Source organism: Stigmatopora argus, chromosome 11 (assembly GCF_051989625.1).
Source record: "Stigmatopora argus isolate UIUO_Sarg chromosome 11, RoL_Sarg_1.0, whole genome shotgun sequence".
In the NCBI taxonomy this organism is placed as follows: Eukaryota; Metazoa; Chordata; class Actinopteri; order Syngnathiformes; family Syngnathidae; genus Stigmatopora; species Stigmatopora argus.
In genome coordinates this window covers 26,387-44,077 of record NC_135397.1, presented here as the reverse complement: position 1 = coordinate 44,077, position 17,691 = coordinate 26,387, and the positions used below count along the sequence as shown (strand labels likewise).

Here is a 17,691-nt window from a genome sequence, read left to right as displayed (position 1 = left end):
AAAGCTTTGCTCTTTGGCGGTTGGAACCAAAGCACCCCTGCCCGCACCCACTTGCCCCCCCCCCCCCCCCCCAAGCCAGCAGGAGGCGAGACTAGAATGCCCTTAAAACGTCAGGAATTGACTGCAAAAAATGACAAAGTGACCTTTAACCTCCTAAGACCCAGACTCTTGCAAGGCATGCATTTGTATTTTCTCTTTGATAGTTCGGCGAATTGGGACCGGGTGAGTGTAAAAAGAAAGAATGATCTTTTTACATGAGGTCCTTTCTGAGGAAAATGATGTCCACATCATAAGCGGACGCCAGGCCCTTGGAGTCCAAAATGTAACATTGTAGTCTTGCGACAACCAAAAATATGACATGTGGACGCCAGGTCCGAGGAGGTTAAACGCCCCCAAATGAAGTGAAGTGACCAGTAGTGACCCAAAATGAGACCCAGGGGGAGTGCACTGACTCCATTTTTTGGTGTGTTTGTGCCAAAATGGCATTTTCTATTTCCCGACATGGCTACTTTTGTTCACCAATCTCCTTATTTTGTCTCTCTCTCTCCCTCCCTAGTTACGCCATCATCATGTGGGAGGTACTCTCCCGGCAAATTCCGTACGATGGTAAAACGTAGTCGCCGTGGTACAAAGGTGGCGTTTTTTTCATGGAGCCTATGGTGAGGAAGTACACCGAAATCGACTTCCTGGTGGCGGTGCTCCAGATTAAGAAGTCCAAGGTGAGAGCTGATTCTTTTTTTTCTCTTCTTTCTTCTTCTCCTCCTCCTCCTCCTCCCTCCTCCCTCCTCCCTCCCCCCTCCCTCCTCATCCTCCCTCCTCCTCCTCCCTCCTCCTCCTCCTCCCCCTCCTCCTCCTCCCCCTCTTCCCCCTCCCCCCCCTCCCTCCTCCTCCTCCCTCCTCCTCCTCCCTCCTCCTCCTCCCTCCTCCTCCTCCCTCCTCCTCCTCCCTCCTCCTCCTCCCTCCTCCTCCTCCTCCTCCTCCGTACCGCCGCAAGGCAATAAGACGCTTTGTTCTACACGTATTGCCATTTCTTGAAATGTTTTCCGTCTTCTTATACTTATATTGGTTATCGTTCCTTTTTCAGTTGAATTTCCATACATGCACATGTATAGTTGAGTACTAAACTAAAGACAGAACATTCTTTCAAATGTATCTTCACAATACATTCAAATGAATGAAATGATATGGAAATCCTCTTAAGTTTCTCAATTGAAAGAAGGCATTTGTTCAAAAAATCCTCTTTTTTTTCAAACAAGCGGCGGCGCTTTTGTTTAACGTGAGGACTTTGGGCTCCGTCCGTCCGTCCGTCCGTCCCTCCCTCCCTGGCGGCCAATTGAGCGTTCCTCTGGCATTTGGCAGGGCGCCATGGCGCTGATTTTTCTCTGCGTGGAGGACGTCTTCCAGCTCATCAACTATTTCAGCTTCAGCTACTGGCTCTTCGTGGGGCTGTCCGTGGCCGGTCTCATCCACCTTCGCCTCACCCAGCCGGACAGACCCAGACCCGTCAAGGTGCCGGAGATGAGAGAAGGGCCCCGCTCGTAGTACTCCCTTCTTAAGTTGGCTAGCTGGCTAGCTGGCTAGCTGGCTAATTAGCCAGCAGCTCTCCTAAGCGTGGACTCCGCTTCCTCCCTGTCAGCTGACCTTGTTCTTCCCCGTGATCTACTGCCTGTGCAGCCTCTTCTTGGTCATCGTCCCCCTTTACGGAGACACGCTCAACTCTCTGATGGGCGTGGCCGTGGCCCTCTCCGGGGTGCCCGTTTATTTTGTGGCCGTGCAACTGCCCGAGGAGAGACGGCCCAAATTCCTGCGGGCGCTAAACGGTGAGCGGCCGCCGCTGTTCTTTTCCCGTCTGCGCTCCTTCTTACTCTTTCTTTATAATTCTCTCTCTCTCTCTCTTTTGGCAGTCCTTGCCACTAGAAACACCCAGAAGCTGCTCTACTGCGGCAAAACGCAGTGAGCTGGGCTCGGCGCCGACGTCTCGTCTCGCCCGAGGGAGGGAGATGAACGGGGGCCGGCACGCGGTCGCGTCGCGGACGTGGTCTCGCCGCGGTGGCTCCCCGGGCCACCGTTTCCTATGACGGACGGACGGACGGCGTTTGAACGCCGGCGCTTGGGATTAAACGGGGGCAGACTGACAGGCATTAAGGCCCCGATAAATTCACCATTCCACGTGTGGGTGCATTGGATTGGATTGGATTGGATAACTATATTCATCCCGTATTCCCGACGACTTTTTCTTTTTTTTGGGCTCCTTTTTCACGTCCCGATAGCGCGTAGAGAAGAGAGGCTTCAATGAGCAGAGCAGAACCTTGTTTTATTTGACTGAAAAAGCCTTGTTGGATGCATGGATTGCATTTTTATTCAATGTTGATTGTGTGCATTTTGAGCAGCGTTGCGCCCAGAACCATTCTTGCCCTCCGACACCGTGTTTAGAAAGTGTAAGAGGAGCCAACGGGGAAGGATGGATGCTCTCGGCGCGTCCGTCCATTGGCGTCAGGGCCAGGAGCAGTTGGCGTTCTCGAAGCCGGCGCAGATCCACTTGTTGGTGAATCGTTTGTAGCCCTCGGCTTCAATCAGGTGGCTTCCTGGCGAGAGGAAAGATTGACCATTTATTTGAAAGGTCCACGCACGCCTCGCCAATGTTCTCCCCATAAAGTGAGCGTCGGCGGCGCGCTGACCATCCATCAAGTTCTGGAGGCTGCAGAAGTTGGTGCCGTTGTCTGCCGGATCTTTGGAGGCCACGGAAATTCCTTCTCCCTAGAATGGACGCAACATTGGGGCAAAGGAAGGCCAGACTGAGACCGCTTTCCATGAAACTGGAAAATCATTGGACTGTTCTTTGAGGCTATTTTTTGGGGGGGACCTGACTGCACAATCCAAAATGGAGGAAAGTTTTGCTTACGGGCTTGGTTTGTTGTGACTACAGAACATTTTGTAAAAAAAAAAAAAAATGAATTCAATAAACATTGCAGTCATGGCTGCTTTCATATTTCCTTGTCTATCAATATTTATTATTTTGGGTTGTATTTAGCTATTTTTGTCTGTTTTTCATACTACTTCTATTTGATTTGTTTTTTGAAAGATGTGGATGACAACATACGGTGACTTTGCAAACGGTGGACTGCTCCAGAAGAAAGTGCAGATCGTTCACCAGCTTGCTTTTGGGGGACGTGTGCGTGGCCGCGATCTCGTACGGCCCCGTTGATACCAACTGCAACCACACACACACACGCGCACACACACACGCGCACACACACACACGTGCACACACACGCGCACACGCACACACACACACAAACACATGCACACACACGCACACACGCACATGCACACATGCACACACACACAAACACACGCACATGCACACATGCACACACACACAAACACACGCACACGTGCACACACACGCACACGTGCACACACACGCACACGTGCACACACACGCACACACACACGCACACGCACACACGCACACACGCACACACACGCATCAGGTCATTAGACACTTGATTTTATTGTCTGGGCCTCCGCTGAGACCAATGTAGTAGTATTGTAGTAGTATTTGTTTTGTTTGGAGGGCGTCTAACTTACTTCATAAGAGCATTTCTCTCCCTCATCCAGGCAGCTCTGCTGGATCTGCCAAGCCTTGATCTGCTCCACGAGTGTTCCGTAGACATCTTGGCACGGGATGCCGAACAACCTGCGTGCGAGCCGTCCCCATCCCCCAAAAATGGGCTTTCCTTCACTCACTCCAATACTCAAAACGGACAAAGTTAAACGAGACAAGAACGAAACGGACAAAGAATGGCTCGGCCACGAACTGAGCGACGCCTTTACGCTCAAATGCATTTTGTAGGCTTTTGGTCAGGCATTGGATCCACTTTTGGTCACGTGATCCTTTCGGGGATGGTCCACGTGTCCAAGTGTGACGAGCCATCAACAATACGGAATGGACACTTTGAATTGAAAGAAGGCTTTTAAAAGAAAAGATGCTCTGACCACTTGATCTTGCATTGGGCCGTGCCGAAGGCCAGCGAGACGGCGCTCAGCGTTGCCCCCGCGACCACGGCCAGCCAAAGAAAAGTCGACGCGCGTTTGGGCTCCATGGCCAACCAAGAGAGGAGGAGGAACGGTCGCCGGCGGTCGGTCGATGGACTGAGCGTCAGCTCTGACTGACCACGGAATGACCGAAGGAGCGAGCGACTCCCACTCCAAGAGTGCCTTCTAAATCCATTGGCCTTGCTTGGGACCGTATCAAGTGAGTACACAAAAGGCTTTTATTGCTTCCAACAAAAAATATCCATGTATAGCCCTTTTTCCTTAAAAAAAACACCAACTACAGTAAGGTATTTTTCCTTAAAAAACAACCATGGGCAGACCGTAGGGCACTTTTTCCTAAAAAAAAAAAAAAGACCATGTATAAGGAAGGCTCTTTTTCATAAAAAAAATGACCATGTATAGTAAGGCTTTAAAAAAAAAACGACCATGTATAGTAAGGCTTTTTTCGAAAAATTTGAAATAGTATAGTAAGGCTTTTCTTTTAAAAAACGACATACTATAGTAAGGCTTTTTTCATAGAAAAAAACGACATAGTATAGTAAGGCTTTTTTTCTTTCAAAAACAACATAGTATAGTAGGGCTTTTCTCTTAAAAAACGACATAGTATAGTAAGGCTTTTTTTGTTAAAAAAAATGACCATGTATTGTATACGGTTTATTGCTCTTTATGTCTGTCAAGTCAACTAAGCGGAAGATACGTCTGCCCTCTTCCAGACCAACAGGGGGCAGAAAAAACCCAATCAGACTAAACTCTCCTGGCTTCCTGCCTGAGGTCATAGGTCATAACCAGTATGAGATCAGTAGTCTAGCCTTGAAAGTACAAGACAAGACAGGCAACCATGGAATCAAGGAATCAAGGAAGCAAAGAAGCAAAGATACCCTTCAGTTCCCAATCATACGCAACTGGTAGGATCAAATTTAAGTACCACTTTGATTCCAGCTGATTGATGCTCCATTTGTTTCTCACAACCATAAGTTGTATAAGTGGCATTGCCCGTGCTTTCCTTTCACTTGGATGACTCTTACTATCAATCTCTGTCAAGTGAATATCAGTATTCATTGACTCAATCAGTTGATATAACAATTGACTTGCACTTCCTTCCACTCTATCATTTGAACACCCTTCTATATTTCTGTAGTAAATTGAAGATGTTACGAGTAAACTCAAGAGCAACACTTTGTTCAACATAATAGTAACTTGAAACTTGAATGATGTCACATGCTTCCTTCTTTAAGCTTTTCAACCTAATCCTTTCCTATCACCACAAATTTCAATAAAATGAGAAAAGAATTTGAGTTGTTCATGCTGTGAGAAGATCGGGGCCTTTTTCAAGTGGGGCCAAAAAAAAATTGAAGGAAGTACACAACAACTGGACAATGTCAAAGTCACCAATATACACTCTTTTTCCAGCTGGAATACTGCCTCATGGACCACTGGCTTTCAAGTCTCCAAAAACCTGGGTTAGGATTAGGGTTAGTGCCAGGGTGGGAACTTTAGAAATTAAGCGGAACCAGGAATGGTCAAGGTCAACCACGGGAGCCTAAACAGCAAAACCCCACCCTAACCCTTCCCGAGGAGAAGGAAGGGTCCGTATCTTTGGAGCCCGACGGGGATAACCGGATGACCACCGAGAATTTCTGCCGCTGGCACTTTTTTTTTTCCTTCTAAACCAGGGGTGGGGAACCTATGGCTCTGGAGCCACATGTGGCTCTTTTGATAGGTGCATCTGGCTCGTTGCTAACCTGTGAGCTAAAATATGGAAATTGCTGGTGACAGAACTGAGATATTACATCTAGAACTGCTTTCATCTTCATTTTTTTGGGGCAGTAGACTCTTCTGGAATGCATCCTCTCATTGATTAGCAAAAGCATAAGAATCTTTTAAAAAATATTCATTTTTTTCCACTTTAAAAGTGGTGAAATTACCAAAAAAATTGAAAAGGCACTCGTTTACATGTTTGTATTTTGACTTTTAAATTTGTAGTATGGCTCACAAGGAATAACATTGGAAAATAGGAATTGTTTGTGGCTGTCTTCGTCAAAAAGGTACCCGACCCCTGCGCTAAGCCATTTCAAAAAGCTGCGACGACCCCGGGCGGGGGTGGCCAACCAAATACATGCGCTCTTTTCCTGGGCTTTTATCAAGGCCTCGATAAAGATGATTTTCTCTCTTTTTGGCATCTCATCGGAGATTTCTTAAGCTTAAGTATCAAAAGGAGCGACTGTCGCAAACCTTGGAGTGGTTTTTTTTCTTTCTTTCCCCACTTGAGGGGATTACAGGGCTCTCTTCTCCTCATTGGTTTAGCAGCCCAACGTGACTTTGGAGCAGAAAGGAGCGCTGCGCATGCTGGCTTTCTTCTCTTCACTTGTCCTTTGCACGTTGCTTCTCTCTACGTCGTCTTTCTCTTTCTCACGTTTAGGTCCGGAGGCCACTGGAGCACGCGCCGGAGCCCGCAAATGGCCAAAGATCCGGAGCACGTCAAGAGACCCATGAACGCCTTCATGGTGTGGTCCAGGGGACAACGGCGCCAGGTGGCCCGGGAGCACCCCGAGAGGCCCAACTCGGAAATGGGCAAGCGACCGGGCGCCGAGTGGAAGAAGCTGGGCCACGCCGAGAAGCGCCCTTACATGGACGAGGCCGAGAGGCTCCGCGACCGCCACCTTCGAGAACACCCGGACTACAAGTACGGGCCCCGCCGCAAAGTCAGGGCGGAGGCACCGGCGGGGAGTCTGCGCTTCTTGGCTGAGGAGGCGACTTTGGCGACCTGGACGAAAGCCACGGGCTGGACAAAAGGCCCACCCTCCCGGCGCCTCACCTCCGTCGGATGGCCCAGTTCCAGTGGCCGGCCTTCAGGGGGGGGGGGGCTTGCTTGGTCCCCCGCCCGGCTGTGCCCGCAGGTGCCGGCTTATATTCTCCTCCCGGCCGCTGCCTGGGCGAGTAAGAGCGCAGCCGGTTGGCGTCGTACGCGGCGCCGGGTGCCAGCGCCTGAGCGGAACGCAACGTCATGTGGATTGGCGGGAGCGACTGCTGACATTTCAAGTGGGAAACTCCCCTTGTCAAAGAACATTTTAGAAATAGCATTCACTACTTTATTGATTCAAAAAGGTCTTTAGAGAAGAGTACAAGAAGCTATTCTGGATTCCGAGCAAAATAGAAGGAATTTCTTTGATACATGGCCAATCTTGAAAGTGACTTTGGCGACCACGAGACGCAAAGATGACTCCACAAAGGCTCTGAGACACGGCTTTCTTTATTTATTTCCCATTCCAATCTCATCTTCAAGAACAAATCAAGTCAGCGTCCAGAGTCAAGAGTCAGACCAAGCCGCGGAGACGCTAAACACATCGGAGCGCACTTTGCCTAAAAAGGCTTTAAGGTGAGCTCTTCACAAACGGACCCCGCCGCAGTATCCGCTCCGACTTTTCAGACGCCAACTCGCCATTGTTCCTTCCACCGCCATCATCTCCTTCTTAAACATGAGGGGAAAAAAATCTATCGAATCCAAGTATGTAGAAATGAGAAATTGGGACCACGCACTTGGCAGAGGGGAAAAAAGAAGAAAAAAGACACCACTTTTGTCATTGTTGACAGCAATAGGCCTCCAATCGGTTTGAACGGAAGATCACCAATCAGCGCATGGGAACGCCGGCCAAACGGATCGGACGTCTATCGCCCGTCAACGAGTCCGTCGGGTGAAAAGATATGAAAGTAGGAAGTTTCCCTACTTTGCATATTTTTACGTGACCTTAACCCAATGAGAAAAAAACAAACCAAGTTGAATCCCCCGTCAATGGAGGCCAAGCAGTCCATTATGAGAAAGCTGCGATTAAATTGGATCTAATTTTTCACTCAAGAACTCCTCCACGCTGTCCGTGTTCCCCTTGAGGATGCTGAGCTCCTCGGAGATGTTCCCGTTATCGTCCAAAAGCTTCAGTACGGGATCGGATCCTCGGACGTACTGTTGGGTGGCCAGGGGGAATTTTCCAGAGAGAGAAAAAAATAAGAAATACTTAATAATAATGTCTCAGGATTTCATGTTCAAACATTCACAGATAATGGCCAAGAATCTTTTTAGGAAAAGGTCAAACTAATCAGTCACTAGATTTTATTCATTTAGTTTAGTTCATTCTCACCGTTTTATCAGTGGCGGATGATTTAAATGTGTGTATATGTTGTTGGGAAAAATCAGTTGAAATTCTTTTCAATCATCTCTTGTGGCTCTTTGTGACTCGAGCACATTCAACATTTCAATGGACATGACTTTGTTTCGCTTTCAAAGGAAAGTCACATTTTGAAGAATATTAAAAGACACAACATTGTTGGTGATTTTTGTGTCTTTGTTTGTTTGTGTCACTCGACGATTGGCATACGACACGTCAGCTGTCCGATGTCATGTGTTCTGGCAATTTGCATTTTTCGCTCAAGGATTTCCTCTGATCTTAACAGAGGTTAGGAGCCCCCTTCCTGCTGCTTTTTTTCACAGCTGGGTGAAAAGTCAACTGCTTTGGTCCTCTAGACTACCCTCACTCACCTTGATCTGTAGACCCTTGAACATCTTTGGCTTGTCACCCTTTACAAAAGCTAGAGAGAGGGGGAAAAAAAAGAAGCATCAGCTTCATTAACGGCGGCTATCCGCTCTGGACGGAGGAGCCCGCCGGCCGGCCGTCTTTCTACTCGGCCGCCCCGGCAGAGTCATTTGGATGTTGCATTTTAGTAAGCCAGAAGTGCCACGGGTTTTGCTAAGATTTGGCCAAAAAACAACAACAACAACAAAAAACCTCCCCAATTTTCATCCGCACACCTCCAGGATGGCCCCGGCATAGCGCTGCACGCAGGTGGAAAAAAAAAAAAGACCGGCTCATCGTTAATGCTTTTCCCTCCAAGTCATACAGCCCCAACCGAGCTGACTGACAAAGTTGAAGGAGCGGGGGTTGGCCTGCAAGAAGCACCTGACGCCAATCCACGGATTGCACTTGTAGGACGCTAGTATTGTGGAAAGCTTTGCTTCTTCCAAAGCACTCACTTTTGGCCCTTTATTTAGTTTGCCCAGCCCTGTTAAATAAATGCCTAGTCTTAAGGGATGCTACGTCTTCCTTCATATGTCCACTGCTTCCCCCCTCAAGCCAAATGTGACTCAGCTATGTGAGAAGAAGCGCTGCCAGGTCTCTAGCAGCAAGGAGTAGGCAAGAGAAGCCGTGTTCAGAATATTTCATATTCAATGTTCCATTCAAGTTCAGAAAGTTAAAGGTTAAAGAGCTGTTAATACAGACATTTGAAACGGAATAAAAATAATTCATTTTCTCTACTTAGCCAGCCAGTGTATGTCTACTGTATGCTCATTATTATTATTATTTTATTTTTGTATTACTGATTGATTGATTTTTTATTCATCTTTAAGTTAATTTATTTAATTCATTATTTTTTTGTCAAAAAATAAAGATATTTGATAACGTTGGACTGTTTTATCAGCGCTTTTCTTGTGGAAATCCTGATGCGGCCCAGTCTCACCCAGACTCTGCCTCTAGCGGCCCCCAGGTCAATTGAGTTTGAGACCCCTGACTTAAAGGAAAAGCTACTCGCTCCCCACCCAACGTTGGCCCAACCCCCGTTGATTCAACTTCGTCACCTATGTATGTGGTGGATGGCTTTGCAAAGCCACCCCTCCCTGCCTGGTATAAACTGTCAAAAGCCAGTTCAAGACTTTTTTTTAACCTATTTCAAACATGGGCCATCAAAGCGCGAACTTTTGACCATTGAAGAGCGAGTGAGCGCCTCAAAGAAATTGAAGCATTGGACATATGAAGGAAAATGTAGCATCCCGTAAGACTAGGCATTTATTTAACAGGGCTGGGCAAACTAAATAAAGGGTCAGAATGAGAGCTTTGGTTTCAACTTCTAAAGAGGAAACTTTCTGCAATACTAGTGTCCTGCGAGTGTAATCAGTGGATTGGAGTCAGCTGCTTCACACAGCACAACCCCCGCTGGTTCAACTTTGCCAGTCAACTCGGTTGGTGCTGTATGACTTAAAGGAAAAGCTACTCGCTCCCCACCCACCCACCCACGTTGGCCCAACCCCCGTTGATTCAACTTCGTCACCTATGTATGTGCCTTTGTCACCTTGGCAAAGCCCCCCCTGCCTGGTATAAACTGACAAAAGCCAGTTCAATACGTTTTTTAAAACTTATTTCAAACATGGGCCATCAAAGCGTGAACTTTTGTCCATTGAAGAGCGAGCGAGCGCCTCGAAGAAATTGAAGCATTGGACATATATGAAAGAAGATGTAACGTCCCGTAAGACTAGGCATTTATTTAACAGGGCTGGGCAGACTAAAAAAAGGCCAAAAGTGAATGCTTTGGTTTCAACTTCTAAAGAGGAAACTTTCTGCAATACTAGTGTCCCGCAAGTGCAATCAGTGGATTGGAGTCAGCTGCTTCACACAGCACAACCCCTGCTGGTTCAACTTTGTCAGTCAGCTCGATCGATGCTGTATGACTTGAACGAAAAGCTACTCGCTCCCCACCCACCCACAGGGGCCCAACCCCCGTCGATTAAACTTTTTCACCTATGTATGTGGTGGATGGCTTTGCAAAGCCACCCCTCCCTGCCTGGTATAAACTGTCAAAAGCCAGTTCAAGACTTTTTTTTTAACCTATTTCAAACATGGGCCATCAAAGCGTGAACTTTTGTCAATTGAAGAGCGAGCGAGCGCCTCGAAGAAATTGAAGCATTGGACATATGAAGGAAGACGTAACATCCCTTAAAACTAGGCATTTATTTAACAGGGCTGGGCAGACTAAAAAAAGGCCAAAAGTGAGTACTTTGGTTTCAACCTGGACAGAGCAAAGTTTTCCACAATACTAGTGTCCTACGAGTGCAATCAGTGGATTGCTGTCAGGTGCATCTCATTTCAGCCCAACCCCCGCTGGTTCAAGTTTGTCAGTCAGCTCGGTCCGTGCCGGATAGCTTGAGCAAAAAGCTCCCTCCCACCAACAGCGGCCCAACCCCCGTTGATTCAATTTTGTCAATGCTGGGTGGCCTGCAAAACAAAAAGCTGCCTTTTTTTGGACCTATTTCAAATGTGAGCCATCAAAGTGCAGACTTTTGACCATTGAAGAGTGAGCGAGTGCCTAAAAAAAAATTGAAGCATTGGACATATGAGGGAAAACATAGCATCCCATAATATTTAATAGGGCTGGGAAAAATAGGGGCCACAGTGAGTGCGGGGGTGCTTTGGTTTCAACCTCTAAAGAGGAAACTTTCTGCAACTCCTGTATGTTACAAGTGCAATTAGTGCATTGGAGTCAGGTGCTTATCACAGCACAACCCCCGCTGCTTAAAGTTTAAGTCATACAGCACCAACCGAGTTGACTGGCAAAGTTGAAGCAGCGGGGGTTGGGCAAGAGAAGCAGCTGACAGCAATCCACTGATTGCACTCGTAGGACACTAGTATTGTGGAAAGCTTTGCTCTGTCCAGGTTGAAACCAAAGCTCTCATTTTGACCCTTTATTTAGTTTGCCCAGCCCTGTTAAATCAATGGCTAGTCTTAAGGGATGCTACATCTTCCTTCATATGTCCAATGCTTCAATTTCTTTGAGGCGCTCGCTCGCTCTTCAATGGACAAAAGTTCACGCTTTGATGGCCCATGTTTGAAATGGGTTAAAAAAAAGTCTTGAACTGGCTTTTGACAGTTTATACCAGGCAGGGAGGGGTGGCTTTGCAAAGCCATCCACCACATACATAGGTGACGCAGTTGAATCAACGGGGGTTGGGCCTACGTGGGTGGGTGGGGAGCGAGTAGCTTTTCCTTTAAGTCATACAGCACCAACCGAGTTGACTGGCAAAGTTGAACCAGCGGGGGTTGTGCTGTGTGAAGCAGCTGACTCCAATCCACTGATTACACTCGCAGGACACTAGTATTGCAGAAAGTTTCCTCTTTAGAAGTTGAAACCAAAGCTCTCATTCTGACCCTTTATTTAGTTTGCCCAGCCCTGTTAAATAAATGCCTAGTCTTAAGGGATGCTACATTTTCCTTCATATGTCCAATGCTTCAATTTCTTTGAGGCGCTCACTCGCTCTTCAATTGTCAAAAGTTTGCGCTTTGATGGCCCATGTTTGAAATAGGTTAAAAAAAAAAAGTCTTGAACTGGCTTTTGACAGTTTATACCAGGCAGGGAGGGGTGGCTTTGCAAAGCCATCCACCACATACATAGGTGACGAAGTTGAATCAACGGGGGTTGGGCCAACGTGGGTGGGTGGGTGGGTGGGGAGCGAGTAGCTTTTCCTTTAAGTCATACAGCACCAACCGAGTTGACTGGCAAAGTTGAAGCAGCGGGGGTTGGGCAAGAGAAGCAGCTGACAGCAATCCACTGATTGCACTCGTAGGACACTAGTATTGCAGAAAGTTTCCTCTTTAGAAGTTGAAACCAAAGCTCTCATTCTGACCCTTTATTTAGTTTGCCCAGCCCTGTTAAATAAATGCCTAGTCTTAAGGGATGCTACATTTTCCTTCATATGTCCAATGCTTCAATTTCTTTGAGGCGCTCACTCGCTCTTCAATGGTCACAAGTTTGCGCTTTGATGGCCCATGTTTGAAATAGTTTTAAAAAAAAAGTCTTGAACTGGCTTTGACAGTTTACACCAGGCAGCTTTTCATTTTCGAATCCACCCGGCACGACATAGCTAACAAAATTGAATCAACGGGGCTTGGGCCGCTGTGGGTGAGGAGGGGGGAGCTTTTGGTTCAAGATATCCACCACCGACCGACCGACCGACCGACCGAGCTGACTCACAAACTTGAACCAGCGGGGGTTGTGCTGCAAGAAGCACCTGAAGGCAATCCACTGATTGCACTCGTAGGACACTAGTATTGTGGAAAGCTTTGCTCTTTGGAGGTTGGAACCAAAGCACCCCTGCCCGCACCCACTTTGTGGAATAGTTTGGCCATCCCATGACACATTCAACAGGAATCCGCCCCCCCCCCCCCCAAGCCAGCAGGAGGCGAGACTAGAATGCCCTTAAATTGTCAGGAATTGACTGCAAAAAATGACAAAGTGACCTTTTAACCTCCTAAGACCCAGACTCTTGCAAGGCATGCATTTGTATTTTCTCTTTGATAGTTCGGCGAATTGGGACTGGGTGAGTGTAAAAAGAAAGAATGATCTTTTTACATGAGGTCCTTTCTGAGGAAAATGATGTCCACATCATAAGCGGACGCCAGGCCCTTGGAGTCCAAAATGTAACATTGTAGTCTTGCGACAACCAAAAATATGACATGTGGACGCCAGGTCCGAAGTGACCACTAGTGACCCAAAATGAGACTCTGGGGGAGTGCACTGACTCCATTTTTTGGTGTGTGTGTGCCAAAATGGCGTTTTCCTGACATGGCTACTTTTGTTCACCAATCTCCTTATTTTGTCTCTCTCCCTCCCTAGTTACGCCATCATCATGTGGGAGGTACTCTCCCGGCAAATTCCGTACGATGGTAAAACGTAGTCGCCGTGGTACAAAGGTGGCGTTTTTTTTTTTTCTTTCTTCCTAACTAACCTGAGCGACGTGGCTTTTTGTGTTCATCAGAAGTGAGCAACCCCATGAAAATCATGTTCAACGTGCTTCGCGGTATGTGCCCCGACACCGGCCCGGACAGCCTTTCCCAGCAGATACCCGGCAGGGACACGCTGGCGTGCTTGATGACGTGCGGCTGGACCGCAAATACTGACCAGAGGCCTTCCTTCCTCGGTAAGTGGACGTGGGCAGGTCGGTGGGCAGGTCGGTGGGCAGGTCGGTGGGCAGGTCGGTGGGCAGGTCGGTGGGCAGGTCGGTGGGCAGGTCGGTGGGGAGGCCGGCGGTGAGGCTGGCGGTGAGGCTGGCGGTGAGGCTGGCCCGCCGGCCGGCCAAAAGCTTCATCCCTCCCCCCATTTGGACTTGCCGTTTAGCCACGAACGCTTTGGGCTCTGACGCGAGGCCTCCTCGTTCCGTTTGACCGCTCTTTCAGAGTGTCTGCTCAAACTGGAGCCCATGGTGAGGAAGTACACCGAAATCGACTTCCTGGTGGCGGTGCTCCAGATTAAGAAGTCCAAGGTGAGAGCTGATTCTTTTTTTTCTCTTCTTTCTTCTTTCTCCTCCTCCTCCTCCTCCGCCTCCTCCTCCTCCTCCGCCTCCTCCTCCGCCTCCTCCTCCTCCGCCTCCTCCGCCTCCTCCGCCTCCGCCTCCTCCTCCGCCTCCTCCGCCTCCTCCTCCTCCGCCTCCTCCTCCGCCTCCTCCTCCGCCTCCGCCTCCTCCTCCTCCTCCGCCTCCTCCTCCGTCGTACCGCCGCAAGGCAATAAGACGCTTCGTTCTACACGTATTGCCATTTCTTGAAATGTTTTCCGTCTTCTTATACTTATATTGGTTATCGTTCCTTTTTCAGTTGAATTTCCATACATGCACATGTATAGTTGAGTACTAAACTAAAGACAGAACATTCTTTCAAATGTATCTTCACAATACATTCAAATGAATGAAATGATATGGAAATCCTCTTAAATTTCTCAATTGAAAGAAGGCATTTGTTCAAAAAATCCTCTTTTTTTCAAACAAGCGGCGGCGCTTTTGTTTAACTGGTATATAATATATATAATCGGACATAGGCCCCTGTTGTAGTTATCACAACACAAAAAGCCTACTTGTCATCACACGCAGAAACTGCGTGTGACGAAATTGATGGTGCTTCTCCATAAGCTACGTTTACTCGGCAAAAGACCTAAATCTAGTATGGACTTGTAATTTGGCATTCTGCTGTTGTGGATACAGGTCGCTTACCTCTCGCTTACCTCTCACTGTCTTTCACTTACCTTACTTCAGTCAGCTAGTAGGAGGCAGATCACCACCCAAACCTCTTTTTATATTACCGCAGAAGGGAATGTGTGTTATGTTACTGTGAGTTTAGATGTCTGATGGATGTGGGGAAAAAACTGTCCTTAAGCCTACTTGTCCGTTCTTTGTGGGACCTATAGCGTCTTCCAGAGGGCAGCAGCTGGAACAGATTGTGACCAGGGTGGTAAGGGTCCCCTATGATAGTTACTCGATACTTGCCTATTCTTTTTTTGTTTTCCTTTTCAAGGCCAAGACGACTTGGACGAATGCAATTTCTCTCCCCTCCGTCCATCGGCGTCCTGTTCCGTCGAATGACTCCGACGCAAAATGGCCGACAGCCGCCCAACGCCCGGTCCCATTGGCGCGCGGTGCGCGTCAGGCATCTATCCTGGTATACAAGATGTCGCCTCCGTCCTTTACGCATGCGCCGTTAGTCACTGGCGCGCGGCGCGCGTCAGGCATCTATCCTGATATACAAGATGTCGCCTCCGTACTTTACGCATGCGCCGTTAGTCACTGGCGCGCGGCGCGCGTCAGGCATCTATCCTGATATACAAGATGTCGCCAACGTCCTTTACGCATGCGCCGTTAGTCACTGGCGCCTCGCGCCAAAAACGAAGGCACGGAGATGAAGATTTATTTTTGCGCGAGCATCCGAGGCGGAAGGGAAGACGCGCCCGTGTACGAGCGCATCGTCAAGTCGCTCGCAAACTTCGGCGAGGTCCTGACGGAGCACGTCGGAGACATCCAGCTCGGCGACAAAGGTCAGAGAGCGTCCGCTTCGGTGGCACTGAGACGCTAGCCTCAGGACTAGCCGTGTGCCAGAGACGCTAGCCTCAGGACTAGCCGTGTGCCGTTCGTTGTATTTTATTTTTTGGGAGGGGTACGGTGAGGTGGAGGGTTACCGGGACGCCACCGGGACGCCACCAGGACGCCACCGGGACGCCACCGGGGTGCCACCGGGGTGCCACACCGGGTGGCACAGAGACGCTAACCTCAGCACTAGCCGATTCGGTTCGCATAGGCGTGTACGTCCGTCGGGGGCGGCGGCGGTGGGTGCCACCTAACTTAACTGGCGTCAACGCAGTGCTGGGTACCTTTTTGAAAACGGACCAAGTGGACGTTTGTGCTTAAAAGTAGTGCCTTTTTGGGGTTCGGCTAAGGCTAACCCAAATTCTCAGACCCCACCCCGCTTAACGTGTTGGTTGGGACCCAAGATTCTAGGAATCAATCCGCTAGATCAGGGGTAGGGAACCTATGGCTCGGGAGCCACATGTGGCTCTTTTGATGGTTGCATATGGCTCTGAGCTAAAATATGGAAACCGGTGGTGAGAGCGCCGAGTCCCGAATGCACCAATAGGAAGGTCACATCGGCACTGTGGCATTGACTTTTTTTTTCATTAGAGTCTTCTGCATCTATTCTCTCATTGATACTCATTGATATTTATTGATTTGCAACAGCGTAACAATGTTGTCAAAAGAATTCAAAGACTTTTTGTACTTTAAAAGTGGTAAAATGACTAAAAAATTGGCACATTTTCATGTATTTTGACTTTTAAATTGTGAGTATGGCTCTCAAGGAATAACATTTGAAAATAGTAATTGTTTATGGCTCTCTCTTTCAAAAAGGTTCCCGACCCCTGCGCTAGATTATACAGGTGTCTCAAACCGATTCCGCCGAGGGCCGCATTGGGTCCTGGTTTTTGTTCCAACCGATCCAGTGCCGACATTTGAACCAATCAGGTGTCTTCTAAAATAAGTAGCACCTGGCTGCGATTAACTGATTACACTTGCAAAAGGTATCCTCTTGTTGAGTTGGAATGAAAACCTGCACCCACTGCGGCCCTTTGAGGACCGCTTTGAGACCACTGCCGGCGGCTAGAAAGTTAAGAGTTGTAACCAGTGATGCACACAAAGTCCTAATTTAAGTGGGGAAGTCCGTTTGAAACATTGACCCCACGTATCTCGGGGGAGGGGCCTGTCAGCTCGTCCCGAAAGGCCAGGAAGTCAACGGCACCCCTTTCCCTTTGACAGGCGAGGAGCGGCTTGACCGTGACATCCACGACCGGGACCTGGCGTGGCTGCGCCGGGCCGACGGTGAGTTCCCCTCTTTAACCCGCCCACGCAGCCTGTCGTCGACTAACTCCCAGCCTGACCGGCAGCGGTGGTCGCTGAGGTGACGCAGCCGTCGCTGGGCGTGGGCTACGAGCTGGGTCACGCTCACCTGCTGCAGAAGAGAATCCTCTGTCTCTTCCGACTGTCGTCGGGCCAAAGTGAGTGCCTCCTTGTTCCTCGGCCCCTAACCCCAGCCCCTTCTAAAATGCCCTCCGTCCCCCCCCAGGGTTGTCGGCCATGATCCGAGGAGCGGCGGACGGCGAGCGCTTCCTGGTGGAGGATTACGGCGGCCCGGAAGACGTGGACGAGATCTTGGCGCGCTTCTTTCTAACAGCGGCTCGCTGAATTCAACCCGAACTGCCACCCGTCCTCGCCACTGAGCTGTTTATCAAGCGTCCCCGACCGAGCCTTTACGTCGGGCGTTTTTTTCCTTCGACTCCAGAAAGATCAAAGGACGTCGCCGTCGGAGGATGGCCGTCGAGGTTCCAGCCCATTTGGCCGCTGGCGTCATTGACTGATTCCAGCTCTCCGCTGGTGAAAAATAAGCCAATGTACCTTGTGTATACCTAGACTTGAGCCACAGCATAAAAGTCCCCAAAATCCCAACCGAGACGGTTTCTTTCATCGCGACCATTGATCACGCTGACGCTGGGTTATTTCCTCTG

At 48.9% G+C, this 17,691-nt stretch overlaps 3 protein-coding genes and 1 long non-coding RNA gene across 13 annotated transcripts in view; 3 read left to right on the top strand and 1 right to left on the bottom strand.

The window, feature by feature from the left end:
- LOC144084962 (uncharacterized) overlaps positions 1–6,167 on the top strand; it is a 32,499-nt gene extending 26,332 nt beyond the window's left edge. For 4 of the 7 annotated variants that reach the window (XM_077613852.1, XM_077613849.1, XM_077613855.1 and 1 more), the window contains one exon: positions 557–714. In XM_077613852.1, the coding sequence (XP_077469978.1) occupies positions 557–663 (107 nt within the window). In that variant the 3' untranslated portion in view covers positions 664–714. Of the gene's footprint in view, positions 1–556; positions 715–4,772; positions 5,350–5,469 lie in introns of those variants that run through there. The other 3 variants (XR_013303959.1, XM_077613853.1, XM_077613851.1) reach the window with 2 other exon arrangements.
- On the top strand, positions 48–17,632 carry dnph1 (2'-deoxynucleoside 5'-phosphate N-hydrolase 1). Of its 4 annotated transcripts, XR_013303960.1 has the most exons (8): positions 48–222; positions 13,492–13,513; positions 13,704–13,795; positions 14,052–14,137; positions 15,159–15,302; positions 16,946–17,008; positions 17,074–17,184; positions 17,253–17,632. XR_013303960.1 is itself a non-coding variant. In XM_077613864.1 (5 exons), the coding sequence occupies exons 2-5, from the start codon at positions 15,239–15,241 to the stop codon at positions 17,369–17,371; spliced, it is 357 nt and encodes a 118-aa protein (XP_077469990.1). In that variant the 5' UTR covers positions 13,898–14,137; positions 15,159–15,238; the 3' UTR covers positions 17,372–17,632. The 4 variants fall into 4 exon arrangements, 3 of the variants coding, with proteins under 3 accessions (XP_077469990.1, XP_077469991.1, XP_077469989.1); XM_077613864.1 differs by lacking the exons at positions 48–222; positions 13,492–13,513; positions 13,704–13,795 and having other exon boundaries at positions 13,898–14,137; XM_077613865.1 differs by lacking the exons at positions 48–222; positions 13,492–13,513; positions 13,704–13,795; positions 14,052–14,137 and having other exon boundaries at positions 15,143–15,302.
- On the bottom strand, positions 2,682–3,670 carry LOC144084979 (uncharacterized). The gene is made up of 3 exons (XR_013303968.1): positions 3,592–3,670; positions 3,101–3,211; positions 2,682–2,757 (listed from the first exon to the last, which is right to left on the bottom strand). It is a non-coding gene; the product is annotated as an uncharacterized LOC144084979 (long non-coding RNA).
- Positions 4,891–8,385, top strand: LOC144084965 (transcription factor Sox-2-like). Its single transcript, XM_077613858.1, has 2 exons — positions 4,891–4,964; positions 6,479–8,385. The coding sequence occupies exon 2, from the start codon at positions 6,516–6,518 to the stop codon at positions 7,170–7,172; it is 657 nt and encodes a 218-aa protein (XP_077469984.1). The 5' UTR covers positions 4,891–4,964; positions 6,479–6,515; the 3' UTR covers positions 7,173–8,385.
- Positions 17,633–17,691: the final 59 nt, after the last annotated feature.